Here is a 23,742-nt window from a genome sequence, read left to right on the forward strand (position 1 = left end):
CAATACATGATGGGAACATCGCATTGCTTCATGCACTTCCATTCTTACCCTGATGCACCCATCACTCTGGAATATGGTCAATCTGAACTCATCAGACTACATGACATTTTTCCATTGCTTTGAAGTCTACTCTTTATGCTTCCTTTAATTCTCTCACTAACAAGTGGTTTTCTTATGACCACATAGTTGTTTAGTCCCAGTCATGTGAGTTCTTAGTAAATACTGGTACTTTCATTATTAACCATAGCTGCGATTTCTACTGTCGATTTTTTTTACCAAGTGATCCTGACCCTGCTCGAGGTCATTCACGATTTTCCTTTGACCATATTTCTTCTCCAAAGCTAATATTTTACCAATATCCTTCCAGGTTTTAATGATGCCATTCAGTCATTTACAGTAATCTCGTTAGTTGGTGTTTTTTTTTTGTTTGTTTGTTTGTTTCAGGCCTTCTAAAACACAGTGATATATTTTCTGTGACAAAAAGGCTATATATTTTGACATGGTTGTTTAAGAAATTAGAAACTACACATTGACTTAAAGTTAAAAGAATTGTTGCCAGCTGAAACATATTAATCATTGCAGAATTTATCAACCAAAGTATCATCCTTTTATCAACCTTAATATTTGCTAATTTAAATATAAAAGTGACTTCTTTTGACCAGGCAGTGTAGTAGGGCCTATAAAGTAAAGTAAACTCATTAATTCTTAATGTGTTCTGCAGGTAAAGATTTAATAGAATCTATAGCTGTAGTAAAATAAAATTAAGTAAAATAAAGTTAACTTATTCATTCTTAATGTGTTCTGCAGGTACAGATTTAATAAAATCTATAGCTGTAGTAAATAGATTTTGTTTTGTACAGATTAGATTCTTGTTACAGGAATTTATTTAACATTTGAATGACCACTGGATGCAAAAGGTTTATAAACCTCTGGTGTAGGCTACTAAACAAATTTGGGGGCATTTGGCCTGGAAATGGCCTGTTCGATACAAAAAGACAAAAATCACTCAATTGATTCAATATCGAAAGTTTTATTTTATTCCATTCAACCTTTTTTCCTATCCATCTACATACAAGTAAAATATAGATCCAAGACATACTTACAAAGGTATGTTAAAATGTTATTACTAACCAAACTTTAATATTCAAGTAACAAAGAGAACCAAAATAAACATAATGCACAGATTTACAAGGTTCAAATGGAATATCTACTTTATTGTAAATGTACTATTGAGTAAAACATTATGACAGTGTGTCAGCATTACATTGAATTTGCAGCATTGACATAAGATTCTGGTACTGAGGAAAGTTTGCTGGGTCAGCAAAGTTTTCTTGCTTCATACTTCTTAGACATCTCCCTGTCAAGATTTTTGTTTCCGTTAGTAGCATCCAATTTGCCTTAGGGGGATTTTGGGATAAGACCAACACTTAAAAAACCCACACATCTCAATTACAGCTTAGAATTTCTATTTTCACAGTCACAGGTTATGTTTTTCCTAACTAAAAAGTATCGGCAACTCTTTGGTGTACCTTTAATCTAGCATCAGTGATGTAAATGGAAATTCAAGTTTTATTTTCTGTACCGTCAATGACTGTAATCTAATACAGGTGTTGACAGAATAATGAAAAGACCAGCATTTTTTTGTGTTGTTTGTTTGTATGTTCGTTTGTTCTGTCTACAAAGCCATTTCTCTTTTTGCGGGCAGAATACTAGAATGTCAGTGTTAAACAAATATGTACTGCCAGACACAAGTAAATTAAGTCGAAGACTTTCTTTAGTCTCTTAAATAAAAAAAATAAAAAAACATACACACACCAATTTCAGGAAAAGCTGATAAAAAGGCTACAACACATAAATCAAACCATATTGCTTTTGTACAATCTCCAAAAGTCTGTTAGGTACTTATGTGTTTACTAGTTGCCAAATGGCAGCCCCTACAAAGTACAAATTTTGTCAACATGAAGATGCAAAGCTTTGGTTGAGAAAGTCTTGATTAGTGTTCAGCTTTATTTCCATCATGCAATATGCTGGCATAAGTGTCAGTATCGGCTGGCACGCACTTTCAAACCCCCACAACAATTATCTGCCATCTTGTACAAAACATAGGCTCTAAATATTGATTTAGAATTTGAAACAGAAAAATGTCTCTGATAAACAGATTTTTCATTAGAAATGTTTTTGTTTGGATTTTCTCTGACTCCAGCATTCCCATATAGAAACTGCCCTCAGCCAAAATGGATTTGTTATAGAAAAGTACAGCAAAATACAAAATCAAGATGTAGTGTGACAATAACAGAGATGAATCTGGATTGCTATTAAATACTGGTGTCAATGAGTGCTATTTATAAACATGCACAAAGTATTTTAACATACACTACACATCATCACTTACTATAATTATAAAGACTACGCATGGAGTGCTGTTTTAATAATTATGCTTGAACTGATCAAAGTTAGAAACTTATGAATTTAAACATGGAAGCCAAGCAACCCGTTTGTATGTTCAGCTTTATCAAGCTGTACGATGCATTTCAGTTGATTTCACACTAAATTCACATACCATCATTTTACATACCACATGACTGAGATACTTGCAAATTATAAAATTATAAATACATTACTTACATTAAGATCTGTTTTTTTTTTCTTTTTTCTTAACAATTAAGCCCTGTTCCAATTTGTTTCATATGGTAAGGCAAAAGTCACAAAATTTTGGTTTTTAGACTTGCATGTATTAGGTTATTTATGGATGTTCTTGTATTCAGTTACAGTACCAGTTAAAGGTTTGGACACACGTTTGGATTTATTTTCTACATTCTACAACAATACTGGATGTTTTTCAAAACTATAAATAATACACATGGCATTAGCTAACTAGAACAACAACAGTTAGTTGTTATTTTAAGACACGAGTGTCAGCTGTTCTAGAAAAGTCCTTGCAAGAACAGTTTTGTCACGTGTATTTGCAAAACCCATCAAGCACCATGGTGAACCTGGCTATCATGAAGACCATCAGAGGAAAGCAAAACCAAAACTTACCTCTGCTGCAGAGGAGAAGTTCATTTAGAATTACCAGCCTCAGAAATCACCAATTAACAAACAGCACCTCAGAATAGAGCCATCAAAAGCAGATACATCTTAATATCAACTGTTCAAATGAGATTATTGCATATTTTGGAAATAAAAAGCAGGAAAGACCATGCAATTAGAAGGCGTGTCCAAACATTTAGCTGATACTGTATAATTGACTCATCTCCAGAGGATTCATCTCATTGACTGCGATTTCACTAGCAAACCTCAGCATAGACATGCACACATCTACCTACATCAAGTCCGTTAAGTGGTATCAGTTTACTGTCATAAAAATAAAAATAAAAACTGAAAGGCAAAACTGACATCATTGGTTATAATGCACTAATGTTTAATTAAGTACACTAAGTATTTACAAATGATTTCAATTTAAATTCATCTGGAATGACAAATAAATAAAAATACATTTTAGACAGATATTCAATACTGCAACATAAATAATAACCAATAACCTCTCACAGGAGCCAGGAGGTAGATTACAGTGAGCAGAATAGCCTACTCCATCTAATGGACCAAAAACAGCCAATTACTCATTTAATTTTGATAATTTATTTCGGTGTCATCAACTGGAGACTTTTTATATAGCTTATATAATATGCACCATGATACTATGCCATGAGTGCCATGACCATGACAAGTTTTATTATGGTAACTAATGCAAAAAAAGTACTGTATTTCAAACAGTTTCTTCCTCCTGCAGTCCTGCACTGCGACGCAAACTGCCACTGTTAGATGTACTGATCAAAAATCAATTCCTGACACCCAAACCAATGTCATTGATTTTCTTTGCATTCATTCCCAAGATTTGTGCCAGACAGTAAGAGTATTATGATTCTGCTTTAGTGGTATTTGTACTCCAGTCGATGGCTTTACGCTCTATTTCAGTACTGTCACTAGGCACATAAGCAATGTTAATCGGAAAAGTGCTATGTGGCTTAACGCCAAATTGTCTGTGGGTAGGAGGAAGCGTGAAATGGAAAGGTTGTTTGTGGGAGTCGGAGACAACGGGTAGCATTCAAAATGCTTTTTTGTACCGTCACAGCTCAAGTAAAGCAGCAGAAGTAGCAGAAACCATGCACCATGATGTAAACAAGCTGCATCACACTTTACCCAGCATGCATCATTCCCAATGCTGTATTCTGGGGCCAACTGCATTGTAATTGTACCACTGTATACCTCATTACAGTGCTCATTAAACACAATGACATCCAAGTCACATGATACCTACATGATACCTACAAAGGACAGGATGAAAAGGAGTTCAGAAGCCTAGCAAGTATTACAAGTCAGGATCTAACTCCAGCTCTGAGTAGTGCAGTGCAGAGGCCCAGTGGAGCCATAAATCAGAAAAACAAATGTAGCTATTTAACTCACTATCTCAGTTTTCCCTTAATGTCCACATGTTCTTGGGAGTGATTACGGGCCAGGATGGTTCCATCCCAATCCCTCTCTAATGATTCACCAGCCTGCTGTCCAGTCCTATGAGGTGGCAAATCCTTTTTAACAGCAAGCCCATTTGCAGCCAGTGCTGGTCCTGGAAACTGCTGTGCACGTGGAAACTGTCGGAGATCCAACAGATCCTTGTATTGGATCTCCGGCCTAATCATACGCAGACAGGCTTGCCTCGTGGCATTGTCCAGACCTGGCTGCAACTCGTACCCCAAAATCTTCACCATGCCACTCTGAAAGGGACGGATGGCCCTGTCCCGAATACGGCTAGCTTCAATCGGCTGGCCTCCATCGCGCAGACACACACTGGCCAGAACCTCCCGTCTGCTCCTCAATAAGGCAACCTCAGCATGCATCCTCGCTCGACCAAATCTCTCCACCCTGTCCCAGAAAGTGCTGTTAAAGGCTTGGTACAGGTGCCAGTCCAGGGCGTTCCAATCACGCAGCTTCTGGCGCTGCTCTTCCGTCAGTGCTAAAGATGCTGAAGCAGCTGCCTTTCCCACCCAGCCAGACCGACTTTTAGATATCTGCTGTCTAGCATTCAGGCTAAAAGACACAACAGCATCCAAAGGCCAGCAAAGAGCATGTCGGAGCAGCACCATGGACTGGTCAAAGTACTCAGACAAAAGGATAAGTTTAAAGTTGCGTCGTACTGTTGCTTCACCACGCTTTGCAAGAGCCAATGAGTAGTTAGCATTGTGATCAAGGCCAAAGTCAAACCACAAAAGGTTGCGGGCATAGTGGTTGTTGCGCAGTTGAGGCTCATAGTATTTGTACGGATTATCTGCAAAGTCGCCTAGTCCCTTTGAACGTCGAAAGGCAGGGGCAACATTTTTGTAATAGGCATAAGATGACTCAGCTAATGCCACAGGTTCTCGTAAAATGGAGAAATAAAATGTATTTGCAGGCATGACTTTCTCCACCTGTCAAAAGAGAATAGAAGCTTTTAGTATCTAGTGAACTTTAAGTGTACTGGACATAAGAAATACGAAACTGGTTCACAGCTCTATTCCTGGAAAGCCATTGTCCTATGGAGTTTGAGGCATCCCATACTCTCAACAAATTAGCTGATTTTTAAACTCTTTACATTATATATACAAGTATATACAAGTGTAAAATGTGGGATGGATGTTGGAAAAACTTCAACCTGTGCAGGATAATGGGTCCCCTGCTTTATGCATATATACACAGGCTACAGTATTGCAAATAAGTTTCACTTTAGAAAATGTAGCGTTGATCAGAGGACCAAACCTATGATTTGATTTAGGTCAGCACTAAAACAGACCTAACAGACATTTCATTTGGCTTGGGTATGTTGCTGCTTGCTCCCTCTTGTGGGACAACATCTGCCTGCTAAGTGTAAGTAGGTGGATGAGTGGGAAGTTGACTAAGTGAATGAGTGGATCACATGCATTCCTAAGAGTATGTGGGAACTGGAACATGAACACAGTGCATAATACAAAGCTTCCTGTTTCCTTCCTTAACCCGATTTTATCTCTACAACATATTCTTTGTACAGTCCTGGGTGAGGTGAATACTGAGCTGAATACTTCTGGGGGACATGGCTGAAGCTTATACTTGTTAAAATACAGATGCTGGTCTGCTTGTAATGGCATTGTATAACAGGTGACATTCAATATGTTCAATATTAATGTGTTACAAGCTAGGTCCAAAAAATTGGTTAACTACTTAAAATCACCTCACTCAGATAAACATTGTTAAATTCACTGTTTCTTCAAGACCACAGTGACACGGAAACATAGTAAACAACTTTTATTTCCATACCTCTGGCTTGTAGAAGCGCATGTGGTTTCCCATGACATCAAATTCAACTACATGGGGACCCCTGTACCCTTTGACTCTCTGGGCTATGAAGGGGAGTGGATAGCCAAACTGGTAGCCCATTGGGAGGGCAAAACGTAGACCCTGCTCCTCACCAAAGCGGTAGAGCATGTTGAGAACGGTGCTGCTGGCTGTCTTGTGAGTCTTCAGGAACATGATGTGTTTTTGTGGCCTGCAGGAGCCCAGAGGAGGCCCCTGACCGCTCTCGGAAAGAGAGAACAGAGACCGAGGCCGCTCTGTCTGTACCCAGCTAACATAAAAAAAAGAAACAAAAGACATAAGGATGTGTCTAATCAGATATCAGAGATAGCTAATAAAAAGACAATAAGAGATAATATTAAAGAAATTATTCTGTAAGAGTAAGTAAAATGGTATTCCTACGTGTAAATACCACTGCCAATATTCAGAGTCTCATAAAAAGGAGATACTACACACTGATACAAATGTGTTAAATCAGTAAGAAAACAAAAACTGAAAAGCACAACAGATGGAGGACACAAACAAAAAGAAAAAAAAACCAAATACAAATACAGATTGTGTCAGAATACATTAGTACGTTTACTGCTAAAATTGTTCCAAAAATCAATTCTCTGTCATTTCCCAACACAACTCTCTGGGTCAGTGATGGTGTCTACACCAAGCTGAAAGTATGATGATTGCTGATTTAGACTCTGGGAACCTGGTGGCTAATATGAAGGCCAGATACAGCCAATGCTGCTATGCTAAAAAATGCACTTTAACACCATTGTCTCATTTAAATGTATCCTTACATTAGGTTACTGGGTAAGTAACCAAGTCAAACACTGTCAAACACTGTTGGGAAGGTTTTCTCTCAAATATTGAGGAAACAGATAGGTCTTTAGTCATTGTTTAAAGATTGCCAGTGACCCAGCAGTATGAACATCTAGAGGAGGTTCATTCCACCTAGGTGCCAGAACAGAAAACAGCCTAGACACATGTCTTCCTCAATCCCTGGGAGATGGTAAGACCAGCTGAGCAGTTCTGGAGAATCGGAGGGAAAGTGTTGCGGTGGGGGTGTGATTAGTGTTGAGAGGTAACTGGGTGCTGGGCCATTTTTATCTTTGTAGGCAAGCATCACTGTTTTGAATTTGATGTGGGCAGCTACAGGAATCCAGTACAGGGAGCAGAAAAGTAGGGTGGTGTGGAAGAACTTGGGTAGGTTGAAAACAGGACATGCAGCTGCACCTCTCATCCCGTGCATAAATAACTACTGTAATTTTGCACTGACCCCACTATCATGAAGGTTTTTTGAACGGCTATGTTAGAATCCACATCTGCATTTCCCGATCTGTCACCATGAACCTTTGCATACTGTTCCAACAGATGATAGATGCTACTCCCCTGGTAATGCCCTGGTACACCACTCTTACATATCTAGAAAAAATAAACACCTATATAAAAATTTTATTTCTGGAATACTGATCAGTATTTAAAAACAACTGTTTCTTTTAAACTAACTAAAGGCGTGGAAACACATGTACAAGTGGATCATGGACTTTTGGACCATTGACAGCCAGACCTGTCATCTGAATACAGACTTCTCTTTTACTTGCTGATTGGGTATGAGTGCATCACCAGCCTCCTTACAAACGGAGAAGTGATAATGTACAGAGAGTTACTGACCTCAAAGAGCTCCCATATTGGTGCCATGATTGGTGCCACTTGTCATGAAAAAAGACAGGGATTTTGGTTTACAAATCACTAATGACCTCACCTACCTGCTGTCATATTATAATTAAGGTGAGCCATCCAGCACACTAAAAACAACTTTAGAGAAGACCCTAACATTTTCACCAACTTCTACCCTTGTACCATAGAAATCATCCTGACTGGGTCCATTACTGCCTGGTATGACTGTTGCTCCACCCGCACCACTAAGGCTCTCCAGAAAGAGCTGAGTATAGAGAAGAGAACCATTACGATCAATAGACTCCCAGCCATATAAAACATTTACCAGATGCATTGCCTGAGGATAGAACATATCATTCCGTACACAAAGTGTTTTCCAGATTTCTATTTGGCACACACTATAGGCGTAATCATTAAAGAACAAAAAGTTAAAAAGTAGCTTTACCTAAAGTTTGTTAGGGAAGTTGTAGGTCAATTTATTTACATTCTCTCTGTCAGGAAGTTACTTTGCATGCTTGTCATACCTTTATCAATGTTCAAATAAACTTGATTTAATAGCAAAAATATATATACACTGTATGCTAATAGTACTGACATTGTGTGATTATGGCTATAGAAGAGCACTTTTGCTAAGTTCTTATCGTATAATGGTGAAATAAAGGGTGGACCAAACCACCCCAATACTTCACTATTCATATCTCTATTCATAAACTATTAAAACTACTGCGCTAGAAAAAAAAGCCAAATTGAACTTCACTCTTTCTTCACTCAACTTTAAACTAGGGCTGCACCAATGCATTAACATAATCATAATCATTAACATGATTACATAAATATATGGGAAGGAAAGACCACCTGATATGATCTTCTCATAATATGTACAATATGAATATATGAATATATGTATATGTAGGTGCCAATTTGACTAATATTGCGATTCTCAAAGTATTGCAACTTTAATTGTTGTTGTTTCTCTTTCTGCTGCTCCCGGCAAGGGGGCGCCACAGCGGAAATACCCAGTCCGCACTACAACTTGGCACAAGTTTTACGCCGGATGCCCTTCCTGACGCAACCCTCCCATTTTATCCAGGCTTGGGATCGGCACTGCATTCAGTGGCTGGGGTTTGGGCACTGGCTGGGAATCGAACCCGGGCCTTCCGCATGGCAGGCGAAACACCTACCTAAAAGTATTGCAACTTTAATGAATATCCTAATTTAAGTTGACCTTGAACAATTTTAAAAATTTGTTATAACGCGAAAGTTTTATACCTTACCTTTATTTAACATTTTCACAACTAAATTGAACAAGACTAAATAAATGTAGCCCATTCCTTATAGCTTTACTTTTTTCCCGATAATTACTTCAAATACAAGAATAATATTTAACTTCAATTTTAATTTAATAAAAATCATCCGCTGATTATAATTTCTATAAAAACTTTACCTCACAGGATATCAATGTGTAAATAGTTTAGAGTGCACCTATAAGATTATACACAGACAATTATGCTTTATACCTTAAACGTCTCCAAAGTCTTCAGCGCGTGTTAAGCAGTAATGAGCATGTACAGTAGCTTCAAACAGCTTCTAACGTGGGCACACGTGGCTTCTAATGCACATGTTTCGAGACTAAGTAGTGCTATGGTGTTTTGAGACTGGTGTAAGAGTGTGTAATGAGTCTTTTAAAACACTCAACAACTTTTGAAAATGTAACACCATAAAAATGTGTCTGTTGCATCACTCAAAGGGGACAGAATCAGTTATATTCTAAGGCTGAGCGGTCCCTGGTTGATCGATCAGATCGTCAGATCTCTATTATAAATGTAATAAATTATTCAAAAATCAATTTGGGAGACAATGTAGTGATACATGAATCGGCACACAAAAGAATTGCAATTCTGACTAAATACATTTTTTCTCCCCATCTTAAGTAAATACCTTGACTTCCATTGAGTGCATCGATACATTGCAATATTTATTATCTTCACCAATTTTGTAATTCAAAGTAGAATATGAGTCATTATTACTTAAAATTCAAACCTGATAATCCTACATGTGGTAATTCTTTCTTTTCACATTCACACACATATACACTCACATCTACACTTACATGTTTATGTTTACATTCTGGACCATTGCACAAAGACACTTTAATAAGGCACCTTAATAAGTCACTTTTTATGCACATTTGCACACCATCTATCTTTCACCAAACTTCAATTTAAAAAAAAAAAAAAAAAAAAAAAATTTACAGGATATTTCTATTTTTTATTTGTATGTACAGTATATTTTTATTTTAATCTCTATTTTTATCCTATTTAAATTAAAATTTTCTATCGTATTTCTTTTATTTCTTTTATTAATATTTCTTTATTATTATAAGTTTTAACTCTCTTTTTAAGGTCACTAGCGGTTGTATAAGCATTTCACTGCATATCGTACTGTGTATAACTGTGTATGTGACAAATAAAATTTTAATTTTGAATTTGAATCTTTGCACATTGTTACATTGGCATCTTGAGGATTGTGATGTTTTAATATTTATTTTACAAAAAAAATGTTTCCTACATGAAAAAACAACTAAAACTATATAACCATAAATTAAAGAACGAATAAGTCGAATTAAACAGGAAATCGTTTGTACTTTTGTCACATGACTCCTAAGACGCTATGCAGTAAATTAAACAGAAAATAGAGTTGAACAATTCTTTTCATGAATCTCATAGTCGGAGTCGTTCGTTCTTTTGAATCTATTGCATTGCATAGCGTCTATGGGAGTCACATGACAATAGAACGAACAATTCGGACTAGAAGACTCTAAGGGAACTACTCATTTCTGTTTCCAGTACATAGACTATGGAGGTTTTACAATGCTTTACGCACCCAGTAGAAAATGAACAAATCACTCCCTGAGACTACTCGTTCTTCTGAGTCACTCGTTTAAAAAGAACAAATCGTTCATGAACGTCACTACTACTGTTTAGTGTTCCTGGAGCTTTCTGTGGAAGCCTTAAATGATTTCTTTCAAAGTTTTTCATTACAACACACAATTGAGAAGCTTATAATTTTTTTGATAACTGGCAGTTAAAACATGCAAGTCTTCAAACTTTTTTGGGGGAAAGAGAGAGAGACGCAAGGATAATGTCTAGGGTAAAATAAATTTAATTTTTAAAAAAGCAACCACGAGTTGTGACTCAGTCTCATTTGATTTCCTGTTACTTTTCTTTATCTGTTTGTGGGTGAGAGGTGTCATACCCGCTTCACAAGCAGTACAGTAGCAATATCTAAGAACTTGGGTATGGATAAGACTGATTTCAAATGGTCTTGGTGGCCATGGTCTGCGGATTATACCCATGATTTTACAAACTTTTTTTTTTTTTTTTAAAGGGAAGAATGCAGATTCTTTTGGCAAGTATTCTTTTTGGGCATGTGGCTCTAATATTCTCATGCTAGATTAAAAACCAGGTGGACTCTTTTAGCCAACCTGTAGTCAGGGGGTCACTGATTTGTGTAGCTGTATTCTTAAACTTCCAGTTTCCAGTTCCAGAATAGTTTACTTAATGACGTTTGGTGCTGTGAGTAAACTTTTTGGTGGTTCTCTTACTAATCTTAAATGCTGATGTGTCTCCAAGCAGACCGAGGGATGGTCATAGTAGTACGGAGTGTTTCAGTAGTATTGCCTAGTGCTAAAAACATTTAATTGGAGTGCAGTCCTATATGGCATTACTTTGCTGCAAATGAAGCCAAAGAAAGAAGTTCTCTGTAGTATATCTGACAAAGGCTAGGAAAACTCACAGCAAAAGAGAATAGACAGACAAAGCAGCCTCTGTTTCTCTACAGGAGAGTGATAAGGAATGAAGGAGAAGGGAATAATTAAATGTAAGGTAATAAGAAGGAAACAAACAAAAGGAACTAAAGAAGAAAAAAAGCAAGTTGAGCTCCATGAATCCTCCATGTGAATGTGAATCAGTTTGAGTCATTCTGTAGCTACAGTAGAAACACTTTAGGAAGTATAAAAATCCCACATGAGTAATTCAGTAAAAAAAAAACTAGAATGTGTTAGTGTACACTGTGTACACTAACAGCCAACGGCCGCCCCCCCACCCCCCTTCCACTTCATTTATTTGATTATTTTGTGATGGTTTAACTGCAGCCTTAAAGTAAGATAATGGAAAAAAGTTGTTTGGAAAAGATGGAAATGGCAAGTTTAAGGAAAAAAAAAAAACAGTGACACCATAGTCATAAAATGGGAGATAAAAAAACTGAAACTAGAAATAGATTACTCATTTTTTCCCATCACTTATTTATTCTTGAATTTTATATATATAATATATAAAATATATGGTTTTGAAATCCCCCATATATATACACACACTACCGTTCAAAAGTTTGGGGTCACTTGAAAATGTCTTTGTTTTTGTTTAGTGATTTATTTTCTACAACAATACTGGGGATTTCAAAACTATAAAATAACACATATGGGATTAGGTAATTACATAACAACAACAAAAACAACAGTTAGTTGTTATTTTAAGCCACACATGTCAGACTTTCTGTAATAGTTTTTGCAAGAATTACGTGCATTTGCATTGTCAAGTGTCAAGTATCTTGGTAATAATCCATGACAGAAAACAAGGGTGCGACCAGCATACCTGCAACACCTGACAACTGTCAATCATCATTCATTCTCATAGTAGTCAATTACTTATGACTAACTAACAACTAATAAAATTATAAAAATACTTATTCATTTGAAGTCTTTTTTGGTTGATGAAGTATATTATAAACTGTCTGGTTAGCATTTCAGCACTATAGGTTGTGTTTGGATTGCATTTTGATCTTTCCCATTGATTTTGCTTGTTCACAGCATGGAAGGTTGATGATGTTTGTACACAAATAATTTTTCTTTCCTTTGTAGTAGTTTATTAATACCTACGTGATCTCTCCTACTACTGTTAGGGGGAAAAAAATCATTAAATGCTGTCTGTATGTGCCCTCTTTACAGTGTCAGTAGTTTAAAAACTGCCCCACAGATACTTATAGAAAGGCAATCCTGAAGAATTGCACTACAGACATTTTGATCACAAAAGATACTAAACAATGAAAACCATCATTATGTAAAATGTTGAAAGAGGACAAGGCCACCTTCTTACCTTTTATTGAAGAGGACTGCGAGGAGTTGGCCTGCAAACGCGATGACCACAAACACAAGGAGCGCTTTCCACATGGGTCCCAGCCGATAGCATCCCAGCCAGCGCATCCTCCTAGTGCAAAAAAAAAAATAATAATTTAAGAAATGAGCTGTTTACCAAACAACAGAAAATAACCATTCAGATTAATAAAGACAAACAATAAAGAATTTATAGAAGAAATCAAGGCTAAGAATGTTAACATTTAATTTTTGTTTTTTAAATTAAAAAAAAATAAATGAATGAATAAATTAATTGAATGATTAATTGATTTAATCACTCCTGTTTGGTAGTATATTTTTTATTACAAAACAGTGCAGGACATCATGCAAGCATCATGTTAAATGCATTACCTCATGCATGTGGGTACACTCAACCTATGTAATTCCTGTTAAAATCCACAGCTTTTCGAGTAGCAGGTTGATTATAGATGATCTTGTTCCAATTATGATAATTATAGTACATTTCCTGTCCATAAAAAATGCTGCACTCACCCACAAAAAATTTAGCAAGTTTTAGATATTACAATGTAGCAAGTGTTTGTATGTGTGTCTGAAGAAGAATACACTATGACCTATTACTGCACATACTGTCATGTAATTGCTGTAAATGCATTTTGTCAGCTATTTTTAATTTTAGCATTAGTCAGTCCTGGGATAAATGTGCCTGTTAGTTTTTATCATATTTACCCTATTTTTGTTTAGTCAAGTTTTAGTTGACCAAAAGTCTGGACATTTAAGTCTAGTTTTAGTCAAAGGAAACTTTATGTATTTTAGTCTAGTTTTAGTTTTAGTAACATGTGGTTAACTCCGTGGTTTCAAACATTTTCTGTCATTCCCCACTTAAGGGGGTGGGTGAATTTTCAAGCACCACTTGTCAACAAAATGATAACGAAATCGGCCAAGTTTACTTTTTATTGAAATATCAATTTCTAAACCAATAAGATCAAATAACAAAAACAGATAAAATACACGTGCAATTGTTATAACAAACTTACTTTGTCACTTATCTAGAGCTTTCTTTTAAAGAAGTCGAGTGGCTTATTAACGTGGGTGTGTTGTCCCTAAGTGTCTTCCTACCTTGTTCGGTCTCATGCTGTCTGCTGCCAGCGGTTTAAGACACAAAACACACACGGGTCTCTCTTTTGCTCCCACCATCCGCACCATGAGTATAAGTGCAACATAGGCTTCATCATGTTTTCCTTTCGGCTGGCTTTTTGGTTGATTAGGCTGATAGTGCTGAATCACCTGCTTTTTTGTGGTCCATGTAACAAATGTATCCATTGACATTATTATGCACACTACATACAGTACGCTACTGACCCGGTTTGTGACGACGGTAAAGTTAGTTTGATATTCGCATGTTCGCATCTTCGAATTCAATAGCTGCGTGAATAAACCCGCAAATAAGATACCCACATATATTTCCTCTCTACATTGTCTTTAAGCTACATCCGCCTTAAATTATACATGTTTAAAAGCATAAACACCATTACTCTCTACATCGCAACGAATGATTTAAGGATCATCGCAAAATGCAGCACACCAACAAAAAGCGTAGAACGATATTGATCTTTCCTAATATAAATTTTTAACAAAAATACAGAAACATCAGCATACACATTGGAATAAATGGAATTACATATATAATACCGAATGTTTCCTTATATATTGTTCCTCTGCAATTAACATGCCGACGTTAAACCGTTATTGTTGCACTATGGTTCCACTTTTTATTTTATGTTATTTTAATTTACTTGTATTAATAATCCATTTCTTTGCGTGTGATTGTTTAGTTTCGAGTGCCCGATCTTTATTGTCAATAAAGAAAAGATAAATTAGTATAGGTACTTTCCTATTATTTTACACTAATTCCCTCCCGTTCATTGCGCCCCACCTGTCATGTCTGTATTCCCCACTAGTGTTAACCACTGGGTTAACTCAAGGCTGTAAAACTGGGTGATTTTTATGGTATACCATGATGCGTCTCTTCGGGTTTGTGGTATTCTACCCAGGAATTGTGTGCCCACACTGTTTCCCCTCCAATAATACCATACATCAGCTTTTTTTTCTGGTTCAACATATAGAAAATGAGTCCAAATATCGGTTCTCTCTCTACTGATGTGATGACTGACTTTAAAAAGTTAAAGATGACTGAGTTTGTAACATCCCGTCACTGCGCGTGCAAACTACTCCAGATATGCAGCTTTGTTTTATTATTTAAACCATATTTTAGCCTTGTTTTTTTGTCAACAATATTGCATGCTGATTTCGTCACTGTTTATTGATATCCCTGACGTCTCGTCATAGTAACAGAAAAAAAAGCTGACATAATTTTCATCGACGAAATTAACAGTGTCATGCAATGCACAAAAAAACTGCTGTGGATATATACAGTACATACAGAAACAAAAACTATTTAAAACTTTCAGGTCAGTTTATTTATATTTTATGCGACTAATCTTTTGAATCTATGAAATGATCACGGTTTATACACAAAAAAAAAAATTTAAATTGTTGGCTGGTATGTGACCAGCTGTTGGAATAAATGTGATACAGAAGTTAACTGTTGAGCAGATTAGTTTTTTACAACAACTGATTGCAACACTGATTAAATGTCAAGACATGGGTACTTGGTGTATTGCATAAAAGCCTGTTTTCAAGGAATAGCGTTTCATCAGACTTTGAAACCGCTCCAACTGGAGGGGGGTGGTGGGAGTGTGCTTTTTTTTCTCTCCAAAATGTCTGTGCAAAGCCAAATGAAGAGATGGACAGCTTCTGACGTTCAGCATAAACTGAATAAGCTTTTGCTTATGAGACTTGTGATTATGTGTTGCTATAACTGTTAAGCAAGTGCACCCTTTTTTTTTTGTAATGTTACCCTATAGCGTTCAGTGTGGTTTTTTTTTTTTTTTTTCACAACAAAGAGATGATTGTGAGGGGAACCATGCTCGGTTTTTTATAACGGATTGAGGAAAACAAGCGTCTCTTTATCTTATAATCATGCACACATCTGATGTTTTTTTGCAGCACCGATGGATGATAATTGCGTTTTGCATTCTGAGGCGATTTTTAACTCTAGTGCATGGAGAGGCATTGAAATGAAAAGAGTATGTGGAAGGCGGAACAGCCTTTGTTTTGACGTGCGTGCGATTCGCTCAGCTCGTACAGCCGCCGTCAGAAAAGCCTCAGTCACAGCCCGGGTTTAGCGAGTGAAATCATGCACTGCAGCTCACGGCTTACCTCGCAACGAGTCTGAACAGCATGATAAAGCCGGGCCGGGGTCGGGAGAGACCGGGTGCATGTCGGCTAGGATCGGCGGGAGAGATTTAGATCCACCCGAGCAGCACGATTCCCCGCGGTCGCTCCATGGACATAAAACCGAGTCCCGCTCGAAGGGCAGCGGAAGTGACTCTGCTCTCTTCACGTCGAATTTCGCACTGCTTCGGATGATGGAGCTCTTTGTGTGTGTGTTTGTGTGTGTGTATGTATGTATGTGTGTGTGTGTGTGTGTGAGAGAGAGAGATGGGACTCGGGTAGAGGAGGGGCAGTGAGTGGGTGTGTTTTGAAGCGGTTTCACGCAGCGTGTTGTAAGCCGCTGTCTGACGCCATATGACCCCGCGGCGCGCACGCGCTCAAACACGCGAAGTTTTTGTGCGCCAAAGATTAGGTTCACACGCCAAATCTGTACACGCCTGGAAAAGTCTCATATCCGGCTGCTCCACAGATTCACTTCTTTTGTTTTAAGTGGTTACATTACACCAGTCCGAACAGGCCACAGAGGTGAATTAGATCAGCACTATAAGGTCACAGACAGAGTACTTGAGTTTTCCCAAAGAGAAAGTGTATAATCACAGCAGCCAGTCCACAGATTAAACATCAAAATGTGAACAGGGAAAGGTTAAAAAAAATCAGTTTTTAAATTTAAGGTGATGTAAACAATGGTGTACAATAATACGAATATACTGTTTCTATGTACATGTACATTAGGCTTGTATATGATTTTTCTGCTAAATTAACTACCCAAATTCTTCCATGATTTGAGCTGGACATCCCTGATATTCCTTTAAATTAAAGGCTAGTTTTCACATTCACTTTATACAGTAGGAACACCCGGTACCACACGTCACTCTCTCACTCATCTTCTATACCACTTTTTCCTGAATTCAGGGTCACGGGGACCTGGAGCCTATCTCAGAAGGCTTAGGGCACACACACATACACACACTCACACACTATGGACAAATTGGGATGTCAATTAACCTTACCTAAATGTCTTTGGAATGTGGGAGGAAACCGGAGTACCCGGAGGAAACCCACCAAGCACGGGGAGACAGGAATCGAGCCTGGCCGGGAATAGAACTCGGACCCTGGAGCTGCAAGGTGACAGTGCTAATCACTACACCACCGTGCCGCCAGGTACCACACCTGTACCTGCTCATTTATTCAGTTACGTGGCAGCATAAAACCATGCAGATTCAAGGCTTTAGAGCTTCAGTTTATGTTCAAATCAAACATCAGAATGAAAAAAAGTGATCTCTTTGATTTTAACCATAGCATATTTATTCTGCCATATAAGCTGTTTTAAGTATTTCAGAAACTGCTGATCCAATGGAATTCCCACACGCGATGTCTCTAGACATTATCCAAGAATCATGCGAGAAAGGAAAAACACAGTGTGAGTGGCAGTGCTGTGGGTGAAAGCACCTTGTTGATGATAGAGATAAGAGAAAATATGACCAAACTGGTTTACTCACAGAAACCAACTTTACAACCGTGCTGAGCAGAAAACCATCTGAGCATGTACACAAGGTCAAACGTTGAGGTGGATGGGCTACAACAGGAGAAGACCACATCGGGTCCCACTCTTGTCAGCCAAGGACAATGGGCACAAGTCATCAGTACTGGACCAGTTGGAAAAATAGAAACAAATCAAATGTTCTTTAACAGCCTTCAGTTGTCCAGTTTGGTTGAGTCTGTGCTCATGATGGCGAGTGAGTCTGGTCATTTCTCTCCATCCTATGTAAACTTTAGAAACTGTTGTGTGTAAATATCCTAAAGACTGATGTTTGTAGAGATCAGCAGTTTCTGGAAAACTCAAAACAGTCCATCTGGCACCAACAACTTTGCCATAGGTAAAGTCAGAAAGGTCACATTTTTTCCCTTTCTGATGTCTCACACAAATATTAACTGAAGCTCTTGACCTATATCTGCATGATTTTATGCATTGTGCAGCCGGCACATGATTGGCTGATTGGGGAACTGCACAAATAAACATTTGTATAGGTGTTCTTATGAAAGTGGAGTGTATTTCACGTGTCTACTATATTTCTCCATGTATAAAAATTGAAAATGGCAAATTCTATGTGTTTATTGGGTATTAATCATTTTACCTTCGGAATCTGAGCAATAAAAATATTATGAATCTAATTACAAAAAAAAATTGGTTATGGCTGTAGCTATACTTCACAGTAAAGCCGATCTAAGAAGGAATTTCTTTTGATACACACACACACGCACATACATAAATATATACTGTACATACATAAAAACATATAGTGGGTCTTAGTATCACGAAATATAATTTCAGACAAATAACGATATATAACCTTTTTCATCGTGCCATTTTTTTTAAACAAAAATGAAGCCAGAAAGAAAAAGACATGAGTTAATAGCTTGTAGATCCACCATTAGCAGCAATAAATTGAAACAATTGTTTTTCTTCATAACTTTATCAGAGTCTCACATAGTTGTTGAGGAATTTTGGCCCATTCTTCTTTACAACATTGTAAAGGGCATAATGCACATCTCTGTTAAGGTCCCACCACAGCATTTTAGGTGGGTTGACGTCTGGACTTTGACTAGACCATTCCAAAACCTTGATTCTTTAATTTCTTAGCCATTCTGATACAGATTTTCTGGTGCGCTTCAGATCATTGTCCTGTTGCACAACCCAATTTCCTCCAAGCTTTAGCTATCAAACAGATGGCTCCATATTTGCCTCTAGAATACTCTGGTATACAGAGGAGTTCATGGTTCAAGTCATTGACTGCAAGTCATTGACTGCAACATGCCCAGGTCATATGGCTGCAAAACAAGTCCAAATTATCACTGCTTTCCCTCTGTGCTGGTTTCAGCCAGCTGTTTGGTGTTGGCAATGGGCATTAAGGCCAAACAACTACACTTGGTCTCACCTGTCTCCTGTTAAAGAAGTCTTTGTTTAGATGAAGTTTTGTATATATGGTATAATGTGTGTGTGTGTGTGTGTGTGTGTGTGTGTGTGTGTGTGTGTGTGTGTTGCTCTGGCGGACCATGATTTATAGCTGCAGTTAAGGTAACCAGGGATTTTTACCATTTCGGAATGTGTATTAAAATTAACACAGTAATATAAAATTTTAAATTAAATTAAAGTTTTCCAAATTTTATTGCTGATTAGTTAAATAGACTTCAAGGTAGAGTTGTATTCTTCACAATCTTTTAAACTATGCATCTGAGACACTGTGTAAGAGTAAAATTAAAAGAAATGCGAAAGGTTACACAAAAAAGAACATAAAGCCAGACTGTGGGTACGACAAACAGAAATAACACTGAGGAACATTAAGCCATTAAATTGAGAACTAAAATTAACCACTAAGCAAAAATGAAACCAAGGTGGTTGAGTAAACTGACAGTAGGTCATTTTACATGGGAAGATAGTCATTACCATGTGCTACAGTGATTTTGTAAAATCATACTAATATCCTTCTTTAATTATGTAAACACTTGAGTAAATTCTATTTGCACTCTTGACCAGGTTATTTTCTGTCTCTGCAAGTCTGCTTTTGAATGTGCCATGCACATGCGATGTAAGTTGAATAAACATAACTTAAGCATATGGAACCATGATTGAAAGTATGGTGCATGCACCTTACAACAGCAGTTAAGTCAGATCAAAGAGGTTTTATAATACTGAAGGCCATACCAGAGTGTGCCTACATTTCACTGGCTGAATTTCCAAATGACAGATATCATGTTTGAATTTCACATTTTGCAGACAGTAAGTAAAGCTCATGGTGGCATTATAAAATGATCAACTCTTAATAAGATACAAAAACTGTCCTTCGATCTTGTGCTTTTTTAAACACAAAACCTGACTGATCTTATGTTTGACCATGTTTAGACAACATAATTACAAACCAATGAGGTTATGCATGTCTAAGGCACGAGAGTCAAAACCTCTTCATGGCACTCAACCATCATTAGCTGTTAAACCACACATCTTGGCTTGATTACCTGAATAACATGTCATTGAACTCTTCAGTAACTGAGTCCAGGACACGGTAATTAAAAGCAACTGTAGCCCTTCAAATGTCAGATACCCTTCTGCTCCCTATATTGCTTTATGATATAGGTTGGTACCCTGAGATGGACTAGCATCCCAACCAAAGTAAATTACTTAGCTTTTAAACAAGGAATACAGAAACAAGCTCAGAATCCACTGCAACCCTGAATAGGATAATGCCTTAACTGCATGCATGGTGATTTTTTTTTTTTTTTACAATATTAATGTTTAATATTGTCTATAGAATGTAAAGTCATGTTTATATGTTATATATTTAAAGTAAAGTAAAAAAAAATAATAATAAAGATTATACAGTATATGCCCAAAAGTATGTGGACACTTACACACTATTTTAACATCCTTTTTTATATTAATGATTTGGATACTAGAGAAGTTAGACACTGATTTCTGCCAATAAGGTCTGCCAATAAAGGGTGTAGTCAGAATTACAGAACAACCCAATAGATTTCAATAGGGTTATAATCAGGACCTGTAAGGGTCCCTTGAGCTCTTCCTTGGCTAAACCTATCGTTAGGAATTGCAGTGTTGTACTGTCATGCTGGAACAGGTTTGGGCCTCTTATTTATGCAGTAAAGGGAAGCCTTAAGTCTACAGCATACAAAGACTTCCTATACAATAGTGTGCTTTTAGCTTTGTGACGACTGTTTCACGAAGGGCCACAAATGGGTGTGTATGCCAGGTGTCCACTTTTGGCCATATAGTGTAGGTTTAAACAACTTCACAGTGGATCAGAGAAACCACCCAAATATTGGATAGACCAATAAACAAGCAATACAAAAGTAAGTCAGGTCTCAACCTCTAATGCAGTAAACCATATAGACTGGAGGTTGTTGTGACTGCAAGGTCGATAACCACAGACCAGAAAGCTGGGATGAGCAGAACACCTGTGAAGGCTTCTGGCACAGTTTCTCCACATTAATATTTTATCAAGCAGGGCCATGTTCACATAGACGTGTATTATTTAACAGAGTTGCTGAGCTGATGTTGAAAAGGGAGAGGGAAATCCAGCAAATGGAGACCAAATGCCACAAGCAGTGGTAACCTTAGATGTTTAAAATAGGCTTGTTGCCGTAATATAACATAACATTACAGTTACTTAAAAGAGTGTATAATGATATTGTACTGTTAAGGGTTTCTGTCAAGAGTAATTTACACCAGTGGTTCAGATTATCTTTTAATAATTGATTGTAAATGTGCATGGTTTTTATTTACATCATGGCTACTGAAGGTTTCTCATAAGGTATACAACCTAGAGTAATCTTTTTGAATTAGGATGAGAAAATCGAACAATGTGCATTGTTTTAATCCATATATGCAAATCAGAAGATGTTTTCAAATAAATTTCAGGTTTTTCTTATAAAGGTTTTTTATTGCATAAAATGTACTGTACTTTTTAAACTTTAGAGTTCAGGCAATTTCAACTGCTATTTTGTTTACCGTGCAAATAGGTTTGCATACAGTTTGTGTACAGTATGCATTAAGCCTGAATTATGAACTAGTTAGTGACTGTGAAATGGGATAAGACTGAACAGGCTAAGCCTCACTAATTGACCAGCCAGAGTAAGCTGATTATTTTTAGGGCAGGTAAGAATATGTGTGAGCCTGTCCCATTTAAGGACTGTAAAAAAAAAAAAAAAAACGCTAGGATCAATGCTGTAATGCAAGTAACCACAAGCAAAGATGCCTGAATGAATTTGCAATTCATAGTAGGTTGAATAATCAGTAAAAATGTCCATATTTAAGAGATTCGGGACTTCTGCAGTTTTCTAGTCATACGTATTGTTAATTCTGCTTTGATGTTTATAGTTGTTATTGTTTTGAAGAAAGAAAGAAAATAATTCAATCATTTTACACAGTGGAAAAAAAACAATACAAGGAACAGAACAAAGAACTAGAACAAGAACTAGAAATCCCTCATTAATTCATGTGATTTAATTCCCAGATTGCACCTGGATGTGGGCCAGAACAGAAAATAATAATAATAACAATAATAATAATAATAATAATAATAATAATAATTTTAAAGAACACACATTCCAGACAGGTCAAAAAGCATCTATTTTTTCCCAACAACAGTTGCCCAGGTAATATTGTATTTAATAAATATGTGTAATGAAGTGTTACTTACACTTCTTCGCTCATTGGAAATAATATAATCTATAAATACATCTATAAATAATGTTGTTGGCATTTTCAGCCAGCTCACGGGCCATCATTCGCCGCGGTGGTTGTGTGCCAGTGTCACTGGGCCATAATACTAACACAAAGTCGTGGTTATTTCGTTTCTGTAAAAATCACAACATTTGTGTGATGAGTTTCCATCTCTGCACACGCGGGTGTGAATCCGCTTGGTGTGAAAGCGGCCAAACAGTCGCTGCGCCTTCAACTTTTTCAGCTGGGGCTGTTTCTACTGGAAAGCGCAATGAGAACTCTATAACATGTCTTTAACACCCCACAATTCTGCTTACTTACTCTGAGACCTGTTTACTCACCGTGCTGGTCAGAACTCAAGCTGAAGATTTGTTGTTTTTTTTCTTCTGGAATTTCGTCTAGCGGTCCGAGAACTCGGTCATTCCTGCTGTAGCTGTTTCCCCAATCCTTCTTAAGGAGCCAGTTCCGTGTCTGTGTGTGTGTGTGTGTGTGTCTGTGTGTGTGTGTGAGAGAGAGAAAGAGAGAGAGAGAGTATGGTAATAGAATGCCTTTATCGTGTACGAAGGAAAGCAAAAATGCAGAGTGAGCTTTATGGACACCTTAGTGCTATGTCCTCGTCCCTTCTTAGTGTGTTTATCAGGTACATGCAACCTAAGCCTGCCTGTCAGTGCCCCATCCCCCACAGCATCTCCGTCTGTATTTCACTCTGTGTGTGTGTGTGTGTGTGTGTGTCTGTGTGCGCGAGCGCTATGTAATTTCTTCACTCTTCACTCTTAATCCACACTAGTATAAAAGATGACTTCTCCATCGCTCCAAACTTTTTAAAGGGCTTTACCTGGAACTTTATCTGAAAGAGAATCCCTTCTTTGTGGGTTCTACACACACCCTTAAACCCTACAGGACCTTTCTGGTTCTGTGGAACCCATGTCTAGGAATGGGTTAAACTTTCTGGGAGCAGTTAATGCAGACAGCAGATTCTGTTGTGGAAACTATGGGAAAAGTGATCTTTCCCAGAATTCTTGCATCAGCT

At 37.3% G+C, this 23,742-nt stretch overlaps 1 protein-coding gene across 2 annotated transcripts; it reads right to left on the minus strand.

Annotated features, from left to right (window-relative positions):
* Window positions 1-77: 77 nt before the first annotated feature.
* Window positions 78-23,184, minus strand: gal3st4 (galactose-3-O-sulfotransferase 4). 2 transcript variants are annotated; one of them, XM_053497543.1, is made up of 4 exons: window positions 23,054-23,184; window positions 13,185-13,295; window positions 6,325-6,631; window positions 78-5,462 (listed from the first exon to the last, which is right to left on the minus strand). In XM_053497543.1, the coding sequence occupies exons 2-4, from the start codon at window positions 13,289-13,291 to the stop codon at window positions 4,464-4,466; spliced, it is 1,413 nt and encodes a 470-aa protein (XP_053353518.1). In that variant the 5' UTR covers window positions 13,292-13,295; window positions 23,054-23,184; the 3' UTR covers window positions 78-4,463. The 2 variants fall into 2 exon arrangements, with proteins under 2 accessions (XP_053353518.1, XP_053353517.1); XM_053497542.1 differs by lacking the exon at window positions 23,054-23,184 and adding an exon at window positions 16,463-16,739 and having other exon boundaries at window positions 79-5,462.
* Window positions 23,185-23,742: the final 558 nt, after the last annotated feature.

The sequence above is a fragment of the Clarias gariepinus genome, chromosome 1, assembly GCF_024256425.1.
Source record: "Clarias gariepinus isolate MV-2021 ecotype Netherlands chromosome 1, CGAR_prim_01v2, whole genome shotgun sequence".
NCBI lineage: Eukaryota > Metazoa > Chordata > Actinopteri > Siluriformes > Clariidae > Clarias > Clarias gariepinus.